Source organism: Xenopus laevis, chromosome 8S (assembly GCF_017654675.1).
Source record: "Xenopus laevis strain J_2021 chromosome 8S, Xenopus_laevis_v10.1, whole genome shotgun sequence".
In the NCBI taxonomy this organism is placed as follows: Eukaryota; Metazoa; Chordata; class Amphibia; order Anura; family Pipidae; genus Xenopus; species Xenopus laevis.
The window spans coordinates 67,903,841-67,925,475 of NC_054386.1; the positions used below are offsets into that span (position 1 = coordinate 67,903,841).

Below are 21,635 nucleotides of genomic sequence, written 5' to 3' on the forward strand. Positions count from 1 at the left end.
TACAAAATTGCACTGTAATAAAGCTTATCATTTAAAAGAGAACTAAAGGTATAATCAATGGGGGTGCAACACATTCGATTATACTAGATTTTACCTTTAATTTCCTTTAATAAACATACTTTAAAAAAAAAAAGTCAACCAGTAGGGGAAAACCAATAAAAAGATGAATTCAAAAGAATTTGCGATTAACACTCCAGCAATATTTGCTTCTCCATTATAATCACACAAGCTTGATCTCCCTGCCACTTTGATGTGACAAAGCTTATTGTCAACTTTTGTCAATTTAAATTAAGTATATTACTAATAGCTTATGATATTTTATGATATGTTCACTGCTAGATATATAGTGTATATCTCCAACTTTTAGAGATAATTGAAAATAATGTTTGTAGGTTATTGTAATAAATTATGCAAAGTTTGCCTAGGTCCAATAACCTATAGTGATTTTTGTTTTTAAATAACAGACCAGTAAATGAATCCTGGAGATCAGTTGCCATAGATAACTAGATCAGTAGCAAACTTTTTATTATATTACACAATTGCCCCAAATATATACAGTATAATACATTTCACAAAGTTTGTCTAGGTGCAGTAGCCCATAGCAACTAATAAGATATTTCCCTTTAAACAGGTGACCAGTAAATACTACCTGTTCACTGGCTGATGTAGCAGATTGGACCAGAAACGTTGCATCTTTTATTACATTTGGTTATAGCCCTGTAGCTAAAGTGATGCAGATGTAGTTCTTTTATCATACGGTACATTATAGTCAACTTTCACCCATCAAGTTTAATAGCAAGTCGTATGCAGCAATACTCTATAAAACAGTTGCAGCATTTTGCCAGTGTATACACTAAACATACATCAGTTTGCTTCAGTTTCAGAGCAGGTCCTCTTTGCTTCTTTGGCTTCACTGCAATCCTGTGCTTTGCTGCTGAATTATCCAGGCAGACCAAGGGACTGGCAGGAGATGAAAAGTCCACTGGAAGCAATAAGTTTGCTGGTGTGTTGGGACGAGAAACCCCACTGAATTGCAGTGGACTGATTGGCTGTGAAGAAACAAAGAAAATTTAGATTTCGTACAAACTAACCTTGAAGTCAAACTCATTTGAACAGTGGTCTCTGAAATCATCCTCTTATTTTAATTAGCATATATTATACTGATTACTGGGGGAGCTTTAATATGATAAGAAAAACAAAATCTACCTTTAGATCTCACACAGAATAAAATGGATAATTGTACCACTTACTGGAACTCAAGAGTAAGATCTTTTAGAGCAAGACTAACTGGAGGCATGTGGGCCACCTATGTCCCCTCAAAAGCATTACTAGTTGGCTCCATAAACACATGACACCTTTGTTTTAGTAGAATCTTGTTCAAACCCCAGATCGATTCCCACATGAATATTCTTTTTAGCAGTGATCCACAACCATGAATCATGAGCAACATGCTGCTCTCCGACCCATTGGATGTTGATCCCAGTGTCCTGAAGCAGGTGATTCTTTTTGAGTTCCCTGCTTGAAGGCAAACTTTAGTTACTTAAGGAGGAACGATCAGGAAAATGAAAATTTAAAACAAGCTTCAACATAATGAAATAAGAAACTATGTAAATACATATCAATTAAATCTTCTGCATCAGTTCTGAAATAATCAAGATTATGTTCACTATCCCTCTCTCAGCATCTGTTTCCCTTCATTCTGTCTTCTTGCAGCAGTTGGGTGTAAGATAGTCATTGAAAGTTAGATCCAATATATTTTATAGGGGACTTCTTTTCGTAGCAGAGAAATTAGAGCTCACTCAAATAACTGATTCCAGTATAAACAAAACATAACAAAATAACTGCCATTTGCACAAATTCTGCATGTAGAGAGACATTATGCCTGGTGATTTTAATAGAGTGAGCTCTAATACATGGAGCCCCCCTATAAGATATATTGGATCTAACTGTTAATGATTATCTGACACCCAACTCCTGCATGAAGAGAGATTGAAGAGAAAACAGATGCTGAGAGAGGAACTTGAGAGAAACTTGATTATTTCAGAAACTTGCAGAATTTTTAATTGATATTATTTAGAATGTTTCTTATTGCAGTATGCTGAAGCTTATATTACATTTTTATTTTCTCAATAGTTCCCTTATAAAAACCATGTGGACTGCCAAACAGAGTCTCCTGTAGGCTGCCAGTCCACATTGGGGCTACCAATAGAAAATCACAGCCCATATTTTGTGCCCCCCCAAGAACTTTTTGCATGCTAATGTTGCTCTCCATCCTTTCCTACCCCCCTTCAAAAAAATCTTCAAAGGGCCCAAGTGCACTGCAATCCCAAACCATCTGCCCTTCTCCCCCACTCCCCTCTCTGCCCCTACCCACTCCCTGCCCTATGCTTGTAAATACCCCTTCTCGCCCCATGACGGAGTCTTCCGACTGCTTGCGTCACCTTTCCCCAGTCAGAAGTAAGAGAGTAGCTGTGGAGTGGGGTTCCACGTAACTTTAGTGTAAGCAGATCTTGCGGTCCAGGCCCCCCAGTACCCCAGGCCCTCCTGCGACAGTGGGGTCTGCTTGTCTATAGTTACGCCACTGCATATCAATAAATCAATCTATGGTTCAGTGAGACAATGTAATTAGTCAAGGATTCACAAAACCCATGCAATGAATTACCCTACAAGTGTATGCATATATTGCAAGTGGTTATATAAAAATCTAGGAACAATATACATTATTGGTTAAAAACTGAGTATTAGTACAGTCAAGTAAAGCACTTTGGAGAATTCATGAAGTACTTCAGCAAAAGAGCTTCATGAATCAAAGAACACAAAGGGAGGTACTTTTTCCATTTTGCAAAAATCAACGTTATCTATAATAAACATCAAGCACTGATGCTTATCACTTGCTCCATGCCATTAATCTCACCATATGCCAAGGTTATCTATTAGATATAAATACGCCAGGCAACATCTGTCCAGAAAACACCAAAATGGAGCATAAATCAGGAGCAAGGAATTGTGTTGTTCTCAAAACTAGAAATGTGGTAACTAATGGTTGGCCAAGCAATGTATATATGAAAAGGAACTGACCGTATAATTAGAGAGAACAGAAATGTTATTATTAGGTATAGGGTATATTTTGCCTGTCCATAATTACACAAAATACAGACTAAATTTGGCATGTGATTGCTGTTGTATATTTTGAAATGATTTAAACATATAATACCAAAATAAAACTGTCCTTCTGTAGATCTTGTGGCTGTTATGCTGCGATTTCTAAAGTTTTGATGTCATTTTTATTCCACCCAGTCCTTTGCCTGCATGTTTGACTCATGTTTCTGCAGCACAACCTAAACTCCGTACACACAAAATATTCTACATAAAATTATTTTAAATTGGTAATTTTGGACAGTTTTCTATAGTAGCCTTGCACATAGTGGCGGATTAATGTTACAGTATGTGAGGCCCCTAGGCTACACTTTCCACAGGGCCCCCTTCTAGGCTATACCCACTCCCGAGCATTTGATATGTGCAGATCCAGGCATGTGTGCTCTCTACACCGGGTCAGGTTCATCGCACGCCAGACAAAATCTGGCATAGAGAGCTCAGGTGCATGGATCTGCATGCATCCAGCTGCATGCATCCATCTTTTCCCAGTCTCAGGTGCACATGCACCCAGCACAAATAAAAATAAACATTAAAAGATTTTTAAAAAGCTAGATGGGCCCCTAATAACACTGGACTCCTAGGCTATAGCCTAGGCAAGCCTGTGCATTAATCTGCCCCTGCTTGCATAAATCTTCAGGCCATAAGTACAGGTTTTGTGCAAAAATTTTTTAAAAAAAACAACAAAATAGTGAACAAGTGGGCAAGGATTTATTTTGCGTATTTATGCCTTTATAGAGTATGATCTAAAGTCATACTTGGGGCTTTATTTGCCAACTACAGATCTAAACATAGGCACAAAGTGATTTGTGTATTTGGCGAGGCAAATTAAAGACATTTGCTTTTCATATTGCATTATAGCATCCCAGGGCAAATTTTATGTATAATACCCCAAAAAACACGGAAGGATAAATACAGTGACGGTTTCATGTATATTACCTTCCAAAACACATGGCATGATAGTTCCAGCTCCAACAGTGCCCATTTCAGTTTGAACAGTGTAAACATACAGTTGTGCCAGTTCCATGTAAAAACCCCCAGAACACATGGCACAATAAACACATGTAAAAATGATACACAGTACACTGTACAATGAATAATACATGTACGTAGAAATAGATTACATTCAGTAACAATAAAGCCAAAATAAGTTTTGGGTTTCCCATAATATGCAATTGAGTTTTAGCAAAAGATTAGTGAAACTGAGAAAAATTCAATGGGCCTAAAAATTATTTTGACACTCAACAAGTTTGACGCGAGCGACAATTTTAATATGTGCAACAAGTTTTTTTGTCATGGAGGATTTTTCGCCAGTGAATTTTTACAGCAGTTTTGCTAATTTACTAGCTGGCAGCAAAACACGGAAATTCGTGCCTGACGAGTTTTTTCTGGTGAATTTATTCGCCCTTCACTAATAATGACACATATGTGCCAACCAAGTTTGTAATGGCACCATTTGCATTATTGAATACCCAGCTTCATCTAAGAAGGATCAGAATATTCAGTACTTTGACAGCAAATTAGGGCTACAGAAATGAGTCTTAAATAGAACTCGAACATTGTGTCAACATGTTTTCTCATTTAATTACTCTCTGGAGGTACTGTAAGCAGGGCATGCATTAAATAACCCATGGACATTTTTTTGGGTGCAACAAGCAGAATTTACACTACACTGTCTGAATCAAACATTTTATTCTTAAAAAAGATTGTCCTGATGCTCATTAGTAACATAACAGAACATCGTAACAAAAGAATCTGTCAGCTAGGAGTTAGTACAATCCTGGCTAAGTATCAGATGGCAGCAAAATATATCACTCAGTAAGTGTCAGGGAACCGGGAGTTCCCTCTGGGGAGTTGTCCGGATATAGGAGGAAGCCCCTCAGGAGGGATCAGGATCGTGGTATCCAGGGATTCAGCAGAAGGGGTAATAAAGTTCAGGCAACAGGTCAAAAGGCAGGCAGAATATAAACAGAGTCCAAAGTCCAGGCAGGGGGTCAACAACAAGAGATCAATCAATCGAATACACAGGAATAACAGCAACAGGGAACCCAGGAATCTAATCAGGAACAAGATCCTATTTTCGGGCGCCATCTTGACGCCTCAGGCGTCCTTTTAAAGGGGTTTTTTGGCGCCCTTGCGTCGGCGTCAGCACGTCTGCGACCGACGCGCTGCGCCTGCGTCCGTCGCGCCGTTGTGACGTTTTCGCGCCTGCGCACTTGCGCGCAGGCGTCTCTGCGCCGGCGCCGCTACCCACGTGGCGGCCATGGGCGCCGCCATTTTGGGAGCGGCGTCGGAAGGAATAGCTGCGCCGCCCGGAGCTCCTGGTCCTGCTCCGGGCGGCGATCGTGACAGTACCCCCCCCTCACGGGGGGCCTCAGGACCACCAGGACAAGGCTTCTGGGGAAACTTGGCGTGAAAATCCCTCACCAGACGAGGAGCGTGAACATCACGGTGTCCTTCCCAGGAGCATTCTTCAGGACCAAAGCCCCTCCACTGAATGAGGTACTGAAGGGACCCTCTGGAGATCCTGGAGTCTAAGATTTTCTCCACCTCGTACTCGAGTTGACCCTCCACAGAGATGGCAGGAGGAGGAGATTGACCGCCAGAGAACCGGTTGGTGATGGCGGGTTTCACCAGAGACACGTGGAACACGTTGGGGATTCTCATCTCTGGTGGAAGCTGAAGTCTGACAGCCACAGGGTTGATTATCTCCAAGATGGGAAATGGACCCACGAATTTTGGACCCAACTTGGGAGATGGTATCTTCAACCGGATATTCCTGGAAGAGAGCCAGACATTATCACCCACCTTGTAGGGAGGAGAGGATCTTCGACGACGATCCGCGATAGTCTTATGAACAAGAGCGCTCTTCTCTAGGTTCAACTTGGTAGCAGCCCAAATAGCAGACATATGGGCTGCGGAATCGTCAGCAGCCGGGACGTCAGATAGTACAAAGTCTTGGGGAAAAGCTTGAGGATGCTGCCCATACACCGACATGAACGGAGATCTTCCTGTAGAGGAATGACAAGCATTATTATGAGCGAATTCCGCCCATGGGAGGAGATCTGACCAGTCATCCTGGCAGAGGGATACGTGGTTCCTCAGGAACTGTTCCAGGGCTTGGTTGACACGTTCAGCTGCCCCATTCGTCTGCGGATGGTATGCAGAAGAAAACTGAAGAACAATTCCCAGGTTCTTGCATAGGGAACGCCAGAATTTGGCAGTAAATTGGGTGCCTCTATCGGAGACGATCTCCACCGGGAAACCATGCAGGCGGAAGATGTACTGGATAAATAACTGGGACAACTCCACCGCAGAGGGCAACTTCTTCAAAGGGATGAAATGGGCCATTTTGGAGAATCGATCAATGACAACCCAGATCACAGTGTTCCCACAAGAGGGAGGAAGTTCGACAATGAAGTCCATGGACAGGTGGGTCCAGGGACGGGAAGGAACCGGCAAAGGCTGTAGTAACCCACTGGGGCGAGAGTGGCTTGACTTAGACGTGGCACAAACATTACAAGCAGCAACGAAGTCCTTCACATCTTTGCGGATATCAGGCCACCAAACCAGGCGTCGTAAGAGTTCAAGAGTCTTAGCTGGGCCAGGATGTCCGGCTTGCCTGGAGCAATGGGTCTGTTGCAGGATAGGCAGACGCAGCTCAGGAGGAACAAATGCCATTCCAATGGGTGTATCAGAAGGAGCAGAAGACTGACCAGCCAGGATTTGGTCGGCAAACTGTGGATACAGGGAGGCAATAATCTTGATTGGAGGAATGATTGGCTCTTGTCTCTCAGGAGAGCGGTCCATCGGAGTGAAGCTACGAGACAAGGCATCGGCCTTCAGATTCTTGGAGCCTGGGCGATAAGACAAGATAAAATTAAATCGAGAGAAGAAGAGAGCCCACCTTGCTTGTCTGGGGTTTAGCCTCTTGAGGGACTGGATGAACTCGAGATTCTTATGATCGGTGTAGATCTGAACAGGAATCAGAGAACCCTCCAGGAGGTGACGCCACTCTTCAAGGGCAAGTTTGACAGCCAAGAGTTCTCGGTTCCCGACATCGTAGTTCTGCTCTGCGGACGAGAACTTCTTGGAAAAATAAGCACAGGGATGCAACTTCCCATCAGCGGGGTGTCTCTGGGACAAGATGGCTCCAGCTCCGACTTCAGAAGCATCAACTTCGATGCAGAAGGGTAGTTCAGGAATGGGGTGTCGGAGGACAGAAGCGGACGTGAAGGCCTCTTTCAATGACTGAAAAGCTTCAATGGCAGATGGAGGCCACAAGCTGGGTTTACCCCCTTTCCGAATGAGGGCCAGGATAGGTGCAATGCGGGAAGAGAACCCCCGGATGAACTGCCGATAATAGTTAGCAAATCCGATAAATCTCTGGATTGCCTTGGTACTCAGCGGGATAGGCCACTCCTGGATGGCAGACACTTTCACGGGATCCATCTCAAATCCCTCAGGAGAGATAATGTATCCTAGGAAGGGGATCTTGGACACTTCGAAGACGCACTTCTCCAACTTGGCGAAGAGAGAGTTCTTCCTCAGACGAGAGAGAACCTCCTTCACCTGGGAGCGATGGCTTTCTAGGTCTTTAGAAAAGATCAGGATGTCGTCCAGGTACACGACTACGAACCTTCCTAGGAGATCCCGGAACACATCGTTAACAAACTCCTGGAAGACGGCAGGGGCATTGCAAAGGCCAAAGGGCATAACGAGATATTCATAGTGCCCGTCACGAGTGTTGAAAGCCGTCTTCCATTCATCACCCTCACGGATGCGAATGAGGTTGTACGCCCCCCGGAGATCCAACTTAGAGAATATCTTCGCCCCCTTCAGCTGGTCGAAGAGCTCTACGATCAAGGGCAGAGGGTACCTGTTTTTTACAGTGATTTTATTCAGGCCCCGGTAATCTATACATGGCCGAAGACCTCCGTCCTTCTTCTCCACGAAGAAGAACCCAGCCCCTGCAGGAGAGGTAGAAGGGCGGATAAACCCCCGCTGGAGATTTTCTTGGATGTATTCCTTCATTGCGGTAGTCTCAGCAGGAGAAAGAGGGTAAGTGCGGCCTCTGGGGGGCATGGCTCCTGGCAGGAGTTCGACAGGACAGTCGTAGGAGCGATGTGGAGGAAGGAATTCCGCAGACTTTTTACAGAACACATCGGAGAATTCCTTATAACAGGAGGGAAGAGACTTTAACTCGGTTGAGGAGATGGTTACCTTCTTGAGGGGTTTAGCAGGAAGGCAATGCTGTAAGCAGAATGGGCTCCAACGAGAAACCTGCCCTGTGGACCAGTCTATGGTGGGATTGTGCAGGCGCAGCCAGGGGAGACCCAAAACAACAGGAACATCGGGACAAGAGATGATAAGAAACTAAAGTCTCTCTTTATGCAGGGTCCCAACCTGCACAAGTAGTTCGCCAGTGGTCATCGTGAGTACAGACTCCAGGGGTTTATCATCTATGGCGAAAATCCTCATGGGAGAAGGCAAAGGAAATAGGGGGATTCCCATGTACTTAGCAAAGAGAGCGTCCATGAAGTTACCCCCGGCTCCGGAATCGAGGAAAGCATTCCCGAAGATGGTCTTATCAGTCAGACGAATCTGGAAGGGAAGGAGAAACCTGTGTGAGTTTCCTTGGGTCTTCCCCTGAGACCAATCTCGAGACTTTTGAGTCGTGCCCCCTACATGAGTTACCATAGACATACCTCGGGGTACAAAACTCTTAGCCTTTGCAGGACAGGCATTAGCGAAGTGGGAATGTCCGCCACAATACAGACACAGGCCTGACGTCCGTCTGCGGAGTCTCTCTTGTTCAGTGAGGCGAGTTCTTCCCACTTGCATGGGTTCCTCCTGGAGAGAAATGGATGCTTGGGCAGGCGGAGTGACAGGAGCCTGCAGGAGAGGCCTCTGGAAGCGGGGTGCCAACGTGGGTTGAAACTTCCTGACACGATCTCTCAGGGTTTGATGCTCTCTCAGAAGAGTGTCCACCTTAACAGCCAAGGCGATAAGGTCCTCAACTTGCGTGGGTAATTCCCGGGAGACCAGGTCATCTTTGATGCGGAGGGAGAGACCATTATAAAATGCAGTATGGTATGCGTCGTTGTTCCAACGAGTCTCAGCAGCAAGTGTACGGAATTCAATAGCATACTCCGCTACACTGCGACTCCCTTGGCGGATTTGGAACAGACGGGAAGCAGCGGATGTCACCCGGCCGGGAGCATCGAAAACGATCCGAAATTCTTTGAGGAATGCTTCCGCGTCATCCATCAGTGGGGACTGCTTCTCCCAGTGTGGAGATGCCCACTCGAGAGCTTTCCCTGCCAGACGAGTAATCACAAACCCCACCTTGGCACGTTCAGAGTCAAATTCAGTGGGGTGTAGGGCAAATCGAATCTGGCACTGATTCACGAATCCTCGACAGGCTTGAGGATCGCCATCGTAGAGAGGCGGAGCAGGAATATGTGGACCAGAGGTGGGGGGCTGGATAGCCTTGGCAGCAGCCGCTTGCGGAGGAGGTGCCGGCAGGGGGGTCGCTGGTGTCAACAAGGAGAGCTTTTCCAAGATCGCCTCCAGCGTGTGTCCCACATAATTCTGCCGGGCTTCATACGCCTCCATGCGGGAATGCAGGCCCCGAAAGGCCCTGCCGAAATCTGGCTGAGCTTCCTCAGAGGAATCCATGGCCCGAAAATAATGTCAGGGAACCGGGAGTTCCCTCTGGGGAGTTGTCCGGATATAGGAGGAAGCCCCTCAGGAGGGATCAGGATCGTGGTATCCAGGGATTCAGCAGAAGGGGTAATAAAGTTCAGGCAACAGGTCAAAAGGCAGGCAGAATATAAACAGAGTCCAAAGTCCAGGCAGGGGGTCAACAACAAGAGATCAATCAATCGAATACACAGGAATAACAGCAACAGGGAACCCAGGAATCTAATCAGGAACAAGATCCTATTTTCGGGCGCCATCTTGACGCCTCAGGCGTCCTTTTAAAGGGGTTTTTTGGCGCCCTTGCGTCGGCGTCAGCACGTCTGCGACCGACGCGCTGCGCCTGCGTCCGTCGCGCCGTTGTGACGTTTTCGCGCCTGCGCACTTGCGCGCAGGCGTCTCTGTGCCGGCGCCGCTACCCACGTGGCGGCCATGGGCGCCGCCATTTTGGGAGCGGCGTCGGAAGGAATAGCTGCGCCGCCCGGAGCTCCTGGTCCTGCTCCGGGCGGCGATCGTGACAGTAAGGAAAGAAAAACCTCAACAAAAAACATTTCCCTATACCTTCTTCTGTGCACATGCTCTCTAAAGTATTCTAGAAAGTATTTCAATTATATGCTCAAACAAAGGATTCTCTCACAAAATTGTTATTTTTATCCGAACCACAACACAGACATACACAAAACGTGTGTTACCATGATCAGTCTACTGGCTTTTCAGCATTCCTGACATACAACTAAAAAGAGGAATTCATTCCTCGGAGAGTTAAAAATGGTAACCTCAAATGGCAGAGTTTAACAAAACATATTGAATTTCTTAGAAAAATAAATAAATAAGGCACCTTAGGAAACAGTCTATGTTCAGACATTTCTGGGAATGCTTAAACTTCAAATGCCTTAGAAAAAAGTCAATAGCTTTGGGGGATAGTGCTTTGAAGCTGCTATTTTAAACAACATGTAATGTCACAAGTAAATATAGGCTAATTATAAAGTTATTATTAAGGCATATGGCTGCCATAAACCCTCCAATTGTTAGCAGATATATGGTTTATAATTAACAGCAATCTGTTCCTCCTGGACGCACAGATACTCTATTAGGGCTCTTACAGATGAGCGTTTGAAGCTGCGCTCTCCTGCGTTCTGTTTTTATGCGTTCAGCCGCAGGGGAGCGCAGGAGTAGACGCATTACGTTTTTTTCAATGGGGCTGTACTCACACAGGCGCATGTAGGCACCGAACGCAGGAAAAATGCAGCATGTTGCGTCTCAACCTGCGTTCTGTGCCTACATGCGCTGTGTGAGTACAGCCCCATTGAAAAAAACTGAATGCGTTTACTCCTGCGCTCCCCTGCGGCTGAACTCATAAAAACGGAACGCAGGGGAGCGCAGCTTCAAACGCTCGTCTGTAAGAGCCTTTACTCCAAGCACTGAGAGTACTGAGCCCAGAGTACTGTACATATTCTACTTACCTACTCAAGCAAGTATCACCATTACTGATTAATGTCATTACATCTTAAAAGCACACCCAATGGTGAGTACAAGGACTTAGTCCAAGAAAGCATTAGATTGAATGCCCACCTGCGATTAAGTCATGATTCTGGGTTGTTTACCTTTGAGTTAAATTTAGTATGATGTAGAGACTGATATTCTGAGATAGTTTGTAATTGGTTTTCATGTTTTATTATCTGTGGTTTTTGAGTTATTTAGCTTTTTATTCAGCAGCTCACCAGTTTGCTATTACAGCGATCTGGTTGCTGGGGTCCAAATGACCCTAGCAACCATGCATTGATTTGAATAAGAGACTGGAATATGAATAGGAGAGGCCCTGAACAGAAAGATGAGTAATTAAAAAATAGCAAAAACATCAAATTTGTAGCCTTACAGAGCAATTGTTTTTTCGATGGGGTCACTGACCCTCATTTGAAAGCTGGAAAGGGTCAGAAGAAAAAGACAAATAATTAAAAAACTATAAAAAATGAAGGCTTATTAAAAACACACTTAGAATTGGCCATTCTATAACATACTTAAAGGACAAGGAAAGTTAAACTAAAGAAGTAAGCTAGAAATGTTGCACATTATGTTTTGGGCTTCTGTACCAGCCCAAGGCAACTACAGTCCTTTAGCATTAAAGATCTGTTTCTCCAAAGATGCCCCAGTAGCTCCCCGTCTTCTTTCCTGCTGATTCACTGCACATGCTCTGTGCTGCTGTCTCTTATTGAGCTTAGGTACCCACTCACAATATACAGTACACATAGAATACAAATGGCACAGTATAAGGCTGATTAGTAATTAATATGGATAATTACTACATGGCAGCACAGAAACCAGTGCAATTAGCTATAGAATTTAATAATCAGCCCTGTAGCATCAGCTTATATTAACGACAAGCCTCATTTTCTGCTCGATAATTTGTGACGACCCCTAAGCTCAGCTTCTCAACAGCTGCTCAGAGCCCATTGAGCATGTGAGTGTCGCAGACACTTTCCAAGATGGTGACCCCCTGTGACAAGTTTGAAGTCCTGGATCATTGCTGCTATTGAGAAGCTGAAACTTTAGGTTGGTGCAATAAGTTCAGTGTATAAAATATGGCATTTTTAGTCCTATTCATTTTTAGGGTTTCCTTCTGTTTTATAGTTAAGTTAAAGGTGAACTACCCCTTTAAAAGAGAAGGAAAAGCTGTATTTACTTGGAGGTTCCAAAAGTTAGGCACCCCAAGTGATTGTATATACTTATCTTGAAGAAAGAAGAAGAAGGAACTGATCGCTCCGTGGTGCTCGCTGGAAGAAACCCTGGACCAGTGCAGTTTTCTTCTACTAGGAGCACTGGCCCAGAGTGTGAGGTAAGTACATATAATCACTAGAGGGTTCCTAACTTTTGGCCCACCCAAGTAAATAGGCCTTTCCTTCTCTTTTAATAAAAAGTCTTAGTGCCACAAAGGTACACAAGGGGTCAGCCCTGTGTGACTAGAATATACACTTTTTACCAAGGTGAAGACAGTATAAAATGTCCATACAAGCAATTTAGAATAGATGAAGATAAATAGGAATGTTTAAGTATGAATAAAAATGCAAAGAAAAAAAAACAACCACATAAACAACCACGTTCACTATTCCATTCAGTTTCCTCATAGAAGTACCTGCTCATCTTCACTGTCAGTCCCTCCTAAACTCAAAGAACTCCGTCTCTGTCCAAGGTTGGAAGACTAAAGAGAAAAAGTGGTTTGGATTAAGACACCACTATAAATACAATATTGTATAGGGTGGTATGAAGGTAAACAAAATGCATAGCAACATTAAAACAATCTGATTTAGAGATCCAGAAGTAACACAGTATAAATTCTTAAGAAAATCATGAATTATGTTATGGTTTCGGGACTTTAGAAGTAGCAATTTTAGTTCTGGAGTGAATATTATGCATTAACCAATGGCTTTGCTAGCTCTATTATCCTTAGCTAGCTCTAGCTTCAAATCTATGCCAGAGCAAACCCTCCTAGATCTTTCTAAGGTCACCCATATATACACCAATTAAGGTTAGGAGAAGGGGACTGTCCAAAAAACACCCTGATTGAGATCCAGGGAAGCTGACATATAGTATCTAAACATGGTCTGCAAACATTAGTGACTAATAATGAACAAATTAAAAAAAACATCATACCTTTTCTGAAGGGTGAGACAAAATTTCATGTAAAGTTGTCATTTCTGGAGGACTTCTGGGTAACCCGTCATCCTCTGAAAGTGTTCCAGAATCTTCTATTTTCTTACGAGCAATGATCTTAGGAGATGACCGCATCCTGATATTCTGCTGAAGCTGTAGCTGTAAATTAAAGCATTATACAGATTTTAGCTGGCAATGGAAATTACCTTTCTGTGTTGACCCTGTAAACATTTGACTATACTGATCCGGAAAATAAAGCCATTCTATATGCAATATACGGGTACAGTGGATGAGCACTAATTTTGATTTCCAGGAAGTAAAAATCCTTGAAGCAAAATGTGTATGACATGCTTTTTTATTGCGGTTTTACATACAAACTTTAGGTTAAGGTTATATGTAGAATCCTACTTTCCTAAAGATGACTACTCAGTCTTTATTCATTGTTGCAGAGTTTGTCTCCGAGCAGTCCCTGCCAATAGTGATGGGCGAATCTGTGCGAATTTACAGTGAAATTCGCGAAACAGTCTTGAGGCGAGCGACAATTACTTGGTCCAAATGCATTAAAGTCAATGGGCGTCCGAATAATTCTGACTCGTGCAGAATTTTCACCAGCAGATTGTCTCAGCAGTTTCGTGAATTAATTTGCTTGCTGTAGAAATGTACGTGCAAATTAGTGTCTGGTTAATTTATTCACCCATCACTACCTGCCAAACCTAATTTCTTAAATTTGATAGTTTATAAAGTCACACTACACCTAGTGGCAGATTTACTAAGCTCGAGTGAAGAATTTGAATGTAAAAAATTTTAATTTCGAAGTATTTCTTTGGGTACTTCGACCATTGAATGGGTCAAATTTGATCGAAACGATCTCTTTAAAAAATACTTTGACTTCATACTTTGCCACTTTAAACCTACCGAGCTGTAATGTTAGCCTATGGGGACCTTCCCCAGCACTTTTCTAAGCTTTTTTTGATTGAATAAAAATCCTTTGATCGATCGCTTAAAATCGTTCGAATCGTTCGATTCGGACGATTTTTATTCGATCGTTCCATCAAAGCATTTGCGCTAAATCCTTTGAATTCAATATTTGAATTCGAAGGGTTTTACTTCGAGGGTTTATTAACCCTCGAGATTCGACCCTTGATAATCTGCCCCTTAATCTCTCAAGGAAGTTGTCTTGAGTCACATCAGACTAATCATTCAATTGTTTAGCTCACACTGACACTGTCTTCAATTTTTAATCCTTCTCACTTCTTGTTTTGTAAAATAATTTCTCTCTTGATCAATAAAAGTCCTCCTTCTAAACTCAATATACTTCTGCTGCATTCTATCAATACTGTATATAGGTTTGAATCATTAAAACCAATTGCCATTAATCGCCTCTGAAATGCTCTACCGTGTTTCACTATTAACTGCTATCTTAAGCCTTACTAAAACAATACAGACAAATACCTTAGCACTCAACCTATTATCAAAATATTAAGAACATTGGGACATTTTGTGCCATAAGCTACCAAAAATTACCTTACCCTTTAAACAAAACAGGGATTGTTTGTCCATATATTGCAATATATTTAAGATGGCCATCTACGTCAAAGTCATCCCTGGTATGGCCAGTCCTACACTCAACTTGCATCTGATTCATTCAGATTCACCTGACTATAACTGGCTTACATGTCTGGCCCGGGTGATGATGTCATCTTGGGGAATGGCAATGATGTCATGGGGCAGGAAATGAGCAGATGGGGTATATAATGGGAATGCTGGGCAACTGGACAATGTAGAAAGTCAGGGAAGAGGGAGTTTATAGCAAGTACATTGTAAAGGTTAATACAGTCCCTGTCTCTAGCTATTGATTTCCCAGCTGGACAAGTCAAACAATGGACGGCAACAATAACTACAGCCCTAGTGAGGCTGAAATAAAGCTTCCTATGAATGCAGAATAATAATGCCTCTATAAATACTTAAACTGCTTAAATATACCAATGAAATGGTTGTACCTGTAATGCCTTTACTTTCCCTGGGGCATTTTCATGTAACGACGGCTCTTTGGGAGCATTTTCTGCCTCAGCAATAAACACACTGTCATGCGATAAGGCCTTATTTCCCATATTGCTCTTTGTCCTTTCAACAAACAAAACATAACGTTACAAATTAATATTTTAACAAACTGCCATTTTTCAGACCATTTTGTTTGCCAACTAGCAGTTAAATTAGAAATTCACAGTAAGATTTGAAATGTTGCAAACAATCTAAAATATGGCTTTCATGCATACTGTATTCAGACATTCATTTCTCATAACGCTTCTAATTTTCATGAGCATAGATGTAAATTAGTTTTACTTCTGTGATATATATAAATATGGGCCATGGTCAAGTAGCAGTTTAAATAAACAGTTTGACAAATCATTACATAATTAATCCTCTTCTAGCTTGTTTAGCAGCCATTACAGTGGCTACAATGTGCTAAATCCTTGCACATAGCCTAATTATTTTTTTAGTCAAAACATATGTATTTTTGTTCTTTGCAAGTACATTCAGTTGTAAGTTGCTCTAGGTTTTGTGGGGATTGCTTGGAGTTGAAGTACAATATCAGCTAGAGTCTAGAGACAGAGGCCACAGTTACTGGAGATAATCTTTTTAAGTAGTTGCATACACAAAACCAGCTATGAGTTGCCTCTGGGTCACCATAGTTATTAGTGCGGTAGGACAGAACTGTTTTTTTTTTGTAATTCGGATAACCATACCTTAGTTTTGCTAAAAAATAATTTAAAGATTAAAGAGGAAGTAAAGTCTAAAATAGAATAATGCTAGAAATGCTGTATTTTGTATACTAATCATAAACATGAACTTACTGTACCACAAGCTTAATCAAACACATGATTTATGCTTTTAAAGTTAGCCACAGGGGGTCACCATCTTGTAATGTTGTTAAACATCTTTGCAAGACCAAGACTGTTCACATGCTCAGTGTGGTCTGGGATGCTTAGGGATTGTCATAAATTATCAAAACCGCACAAGTCAAATAATATTTGCCAGAAGCTGATACAGCAAGACTGATTAATAATCAGAATATGCAGACTGCACTGGGTCCTGTGTTGTCATGTAATCTAATGTGGATTTTATAGTTTTTGTATTGTTTGATACAAACATTCTCCAACTCTGCTGAACCAGTGGCTGCAGCAAAATAATCCTCCATAGTATCCCAGTTTATCTATTTAAATCTGGCTACATGATCTTTATCCTTGCAGCTGGCGTTGTAAACAGTAAAGGGGATGTAAAGGAAAACATAGAATCCAGTACAAATCTCTACAGAGTCGCCGACTGCTCTACAGGGAAACAAACAAAGCTGCTTGAGTTCTGCATGGTTGGAAAGTAAGGCGGGGGCACCCCTAATGTTTATAAGTATAACTGTTTTCCTGCAGAGCAGTTAGGGACCGTCTGACAATTCTTATCCACAGCAGTAAATGAAGGGAGAATTTCACTGCATACAGTAAGGTTTCTTATAAAAATGGTACAGATTTTTTGTATATTTGTATAATGGAGGTAGGTTTCTTTTTCATTAAAGAAAGTAAAAATGTGGTTTTATTTTTTTTGCCTTAACATGCCCTGTAAATAGACCCAAAAGGACTGTTTTACCATCAATTAGGAATAAGGAAATCATTTTTAAACAGAATTGTTGCTTAAAATGGAATATATTGCCTTTCCTTAATTTGGAGCTTTCTGAATAATGAGTTTTAGGATAACTGGATTATACAGGAATGAACATTGTGATTTTCCCATGTTTCCCCTTACCCTGCATCTTGTGCTGAATGAAGGATGCTGGAACTGGCTCCTGTTATGCTGACATCACTGCTGGATTGGCTGGGTTTTAAAATGTTCTCCCTTAAGAGAACAGGTACTTCTTTCCGTCTGTCCTTGTTTTTCACAAAAAACTTTTTGAAGGCCTTAAATTTTGACTTCTTTTTCGCTGTAGCTACAAAAAAATTAAAAGCATTAACATTTTAAAAAGAAAAGTAAACACTTAGGGGCCCATTTACTTAGCTCGAGTGAAGGAATAGAGGAAAAAAACTTTGAATTTTGAATGTTTTTTTGGCTACTTCGACCATCGAATGGGCTATTTCGACCTTCGACTTCGATTCGAACTAAAAATCGTTCAACTATTCGACCATTCGATAGTCGAAGTACTGTCTCTTTAAGAAAAAACTTCGACCCCCCCTAGTTCGCCACCTAAAAGCTACCAAAGTCAATGTTAGCCTATGGGGAAGGTCCCCATAGGCTTTCTAAGCTTTTTTAGGTCGAAGAAAAATCGTTTGATCGATGGATTAAAATCCATCGAAGTATTTAATCGATCAAACGATTTGTGCTAAATCCTTCGACTTCGATATTCGAAGTCGAACTTTAACTTTAACTTCGACTCTATGTAAATCTGCCCTTATATAGGAGATCTAGAAGTGAGATTAAAATGTGCAAAATTCCATGAACATTGTTTTAAGGAATGGGAGGAATTGAGTTTCCTTTTGTCTATTCCTGTTCAGCTGCAGCAGGAAGTGATGCCCAATCTATCTATCTATCTATCTATCTATCTATCTATCTATCTATCTATCTATCTATCTATATATATATATATATATATATTTATATCTATATCTATATATATCTATATATATCTATATATATATATATATATACACACACATATATATATATATACATATACATACACATATTTATATATATATATATATATATATATATATATATACACATAGATAATATATATATATATACTTTAAAATAATTCTATACAGAGCAGATATAATTAGCTCTATTGTATGGTATCCTAATATCATAATAGATATAATACATTTGCTGTGTCATTTCAAATTCTAAGCTATATTTTAATTCTATGAACTGTTCATGAAAAAGGCAAGTTGGTCTCCTACATTTAAGTCCCTAAATTAACAGGTGTATGACTAGCAGGAGGTAAAACACACCACACCTATGCACCAACAAAGACTAAACCTTCAAGTTACAACAAAGTTTTGAGAATTATGTAATACTTAATATCCTCAAGCTTGAAAATCAAGCAATTAGGAATGTTAAAAGCTAGGTTTATATTGGCCCTTGATAGCAGGGATGCTTGTAGGAGGTGTAAACACTGAAGAAAGCAAAGCTGAGTTTTCATAGACTCCAGTGGCTCACCAACCTTTTAATTCAGGTAGGTCCTGACACTGTTTCCAAACTTTTGTGACATTACTAGTGGTATCAGTTCAAAAACATGGACATTATGCACACCATGGCTGTACGCAATTAAAAAAGCATCAGTTTTTGGTCCTGTTGTTTTCTTCCATCTCATCACTAACTTTTAGTTACACTACACCTGATATACTATGGCTGCCTAGGAAAGGATATGGAGAATCACATATTGCAATAACGCAGTGATCACTGTACATGGTTGTGATTTGAGTCTCAATTTCATTTTCATAAAGTGTTGCAGCTGCAGGTTTTCTCTGCACCCAGGTTTACAACTACAGCTGTATTTTATTTATAATACCATAATTTGGCAACACTACATGAGAAAATGGAATTCCATATAGGGATTGCTTGGGCCAGCTGCAACATTTTAGGTATGTTTCTAGAACACAGTTGTATACTGGAGTACTTCTAAGTACTTGAATCTAGGCTTGCATTGCTCAGAATCAAATGACTGTATCTGTAAACAAAGTCTTTGTTCTGTCGGTAATTGATCCTGGCTGAAGTCTGTTTGAATAAGCTTGCGCTGGGAAGTAGCTCTTGGAGCGAGAAGCATCTGTGGGATTTATCATTTCAAGAGGATGCAAAAGATGGCACATTCAACAAATTATACACTAAAAACTGGCTTATAGTCATTTGTTAAGTAGGGGCTTTTTTAACACATTTTTTTACTTATCCTAAAGGTTAAATGCCTCTGGGTTTAGTCTCACAAGCAGGAATCGACTTAATATGGCAGTATGCTTATTCGAGTAAACAGACTCATTACTAACTTAATAGGGGGTAAAGGGGATACATTTTAGTAAATGGTTGTTTACTGTACACTGATTTATAACTTACATTTCTAAAATCGCCATACACAGTCATCTAATAGCCTAGTCTATATCAATGCTTTGTGTGTCTGAAAACTATCTGTGTCCAATTTGCCTGCATGTGGTGACATAAACTGGTTAAAACAACAGCACATGATGGTTAGATTTCCTGGTATAACCATATCACAGGGAACCACGCAATTTTGTGGGCTCACAATCTCAAATGTTCTCATCAATCCAATGGCATTTCCAAACCCACACCATCAACATCCATGTAATACTAAAATAATGTTGCTCTGCTATATGATTATATTGGGACTACACATGTGAAGAGGTCAGGTTCTGGTAAAAAATTTGAAATTTGCAGACAAAGGTTGGCTATGCTTGAAGGGGTTGTTAACCTGATAAACAATTTTTTTCAGCTTGTTTGTTTTCAGCTTGTTAACCAGAAATAAAGACAATTGCTTTCCATGTTGTATTTTTGATTATTTCCCAGAATTAAAGTTTAAGGAATTGATATTCGAGTCTGGCAGCTCAGTAATTCAGTTGCAGATTCTGAACTGTTACAATTTGCCACATTTAGTTGATACATTTCGCAGCACCATTTCTGGAGCATTAGCAACTATTGTATCAATTCTTACAGCAGCCTTTAATGAAACTCTATTTCTATTTGTGACTGCAGAATCCCTGGGGCTTAAGATAACATATGTATCAATTTAGAACAGTTACAGAGTCAGTGACCCCCCCTTCCCCCGAGCTGCTACTTTTAAACTTCAGTATTAGAAAAATAGAAAATAGGAAGCAAATTCAAGTCTATTTCTAGTGCTGCCATTGAGGTTTTAACACAAAGTCTCTCTTTTGGGAACCCAACTACATTGTACTGTTTATATGCTACATTTTATTGTAGTTCAAACAGAAGTACCTCTGCCTTAAGCAAGATACATGTTGATCTGCCCAATTAAAAGCCAAATGAGCATATTACTGATCATTTTTCCAATGCAAATCAGGTAAGGGGCAGTATATTTCAGTATATATCTGATCTTCTGGCAGTTCACAAACAGGCCACATCAGAAGGGGCAATGAGTCCGTTCAGCTGATGACCATATATTTGCACCAGTGGGATCATTGTTTGAACAGATTAGTTAATTTCAGGCAAACACATGGTAAGATATTGGCCAGTTTGCAAAAACCTGGCAATGTTTTTTTTTTTAAGTAGCATTGGACTGGGGAAATGGAGGCCCACAAAAAAACTAAAAACATGAACAATATCAAAATATTCCTGCCCTTAATAGAAATAAAATGTAGAATAGGAGACCTATGGTCTGAAGGAGTGCAAGCAAGCTGATTGTATGTAAAATGTCAAATACAGTGGAAGACTCTATTCTCTATACTAACTAATAGAGCTCAATACTATCCCTTAGATTGGGCTCATCACTAATTAGTTCTTCCTTAGTTAAACAAAAATAGATTTTATCAAAACAATATGCAGAAGTATGGAACAGTCCTGCCAAGCCCCATTTCCTGCCTACAAACTTTATATAGCAGCAGGGGTGTAACTATAGAGGAAGCAGACCCTGTGACTGTATATTCATTCATATACAGCTTCAATAAATATTGGTAAAACAAGTAAACTTCTAAATATTTTTGGGGCCTGAAAAATAATCTGCTGTGGGGCCCAGTAATATCTAGTTACGCAACAGCAGAATAATCTTGTACCATAAGAAGCTAAATTGCACATTTTAGAAATCCAACCAATGTAGCATGAACATTACTAAAGATGGCCATACACGGGCAGATAAAACTGCCAATATCGGTCGTTTAGACCAATTTGACAGCTTATCTGCCCATGTATGGGGTCTTCCCAATCAATATCTGGCCACGATATCGATCTGGAAGGTTTGATTTTAACCAGACCGACCCGTCGGAGCCCCTTGGCGTATCGTAATCCGATCGTTCGACCATACAGCCGAACGTTTGGATTACCCCTGATATAGCCATGCCGTTAGTTGCATATCGGGGAAAGATCCACTCATTTGGATGTCACCAAATGAGCGGATCTTTGAGTCT

General features: G+C 41.2%; 1 protein-coding gene across 2 annotated transcripts in view; it reads right to left on the reverse strand.

Moving 5' to 3' along the window:
- LOC108700135 overlaps positions 1 to 21,635 on the reverse strand; it is a 54,708-nt gene that overhangs the window by 15,598 nt on the left and 17,475 nt on the right. For both annotated transcript variants that reach the window (XM_041574865.1, XM_018233036.2), the window contains exons 3-7: positions 17,299 to 17,479; positions 15,504 to 15,627; positions 13,504 to 13,662; positions 12,986 to 13,051; positions 864 to 1,049 (exon numbers count right to left, since the gene is read on the reverse strand). In XM_041574865.1, coding sequence (XP_041430799.1) covers positions 864 to 1,049; positions 12,986 to 13,051; positions 13,504 to 13,662; positions 15,504 to 15,627; positions 17,299 to 17,479 — 716 coding nt within the window. The remainder of the gene's footprint in view (positions 1 to 863; positions 1,050 to 12,985; positions 13,052 to 13,503; positions 13,663 to 15,503; positions 15,628 to 17,298; positions 17,480 to 21,635) is intronic.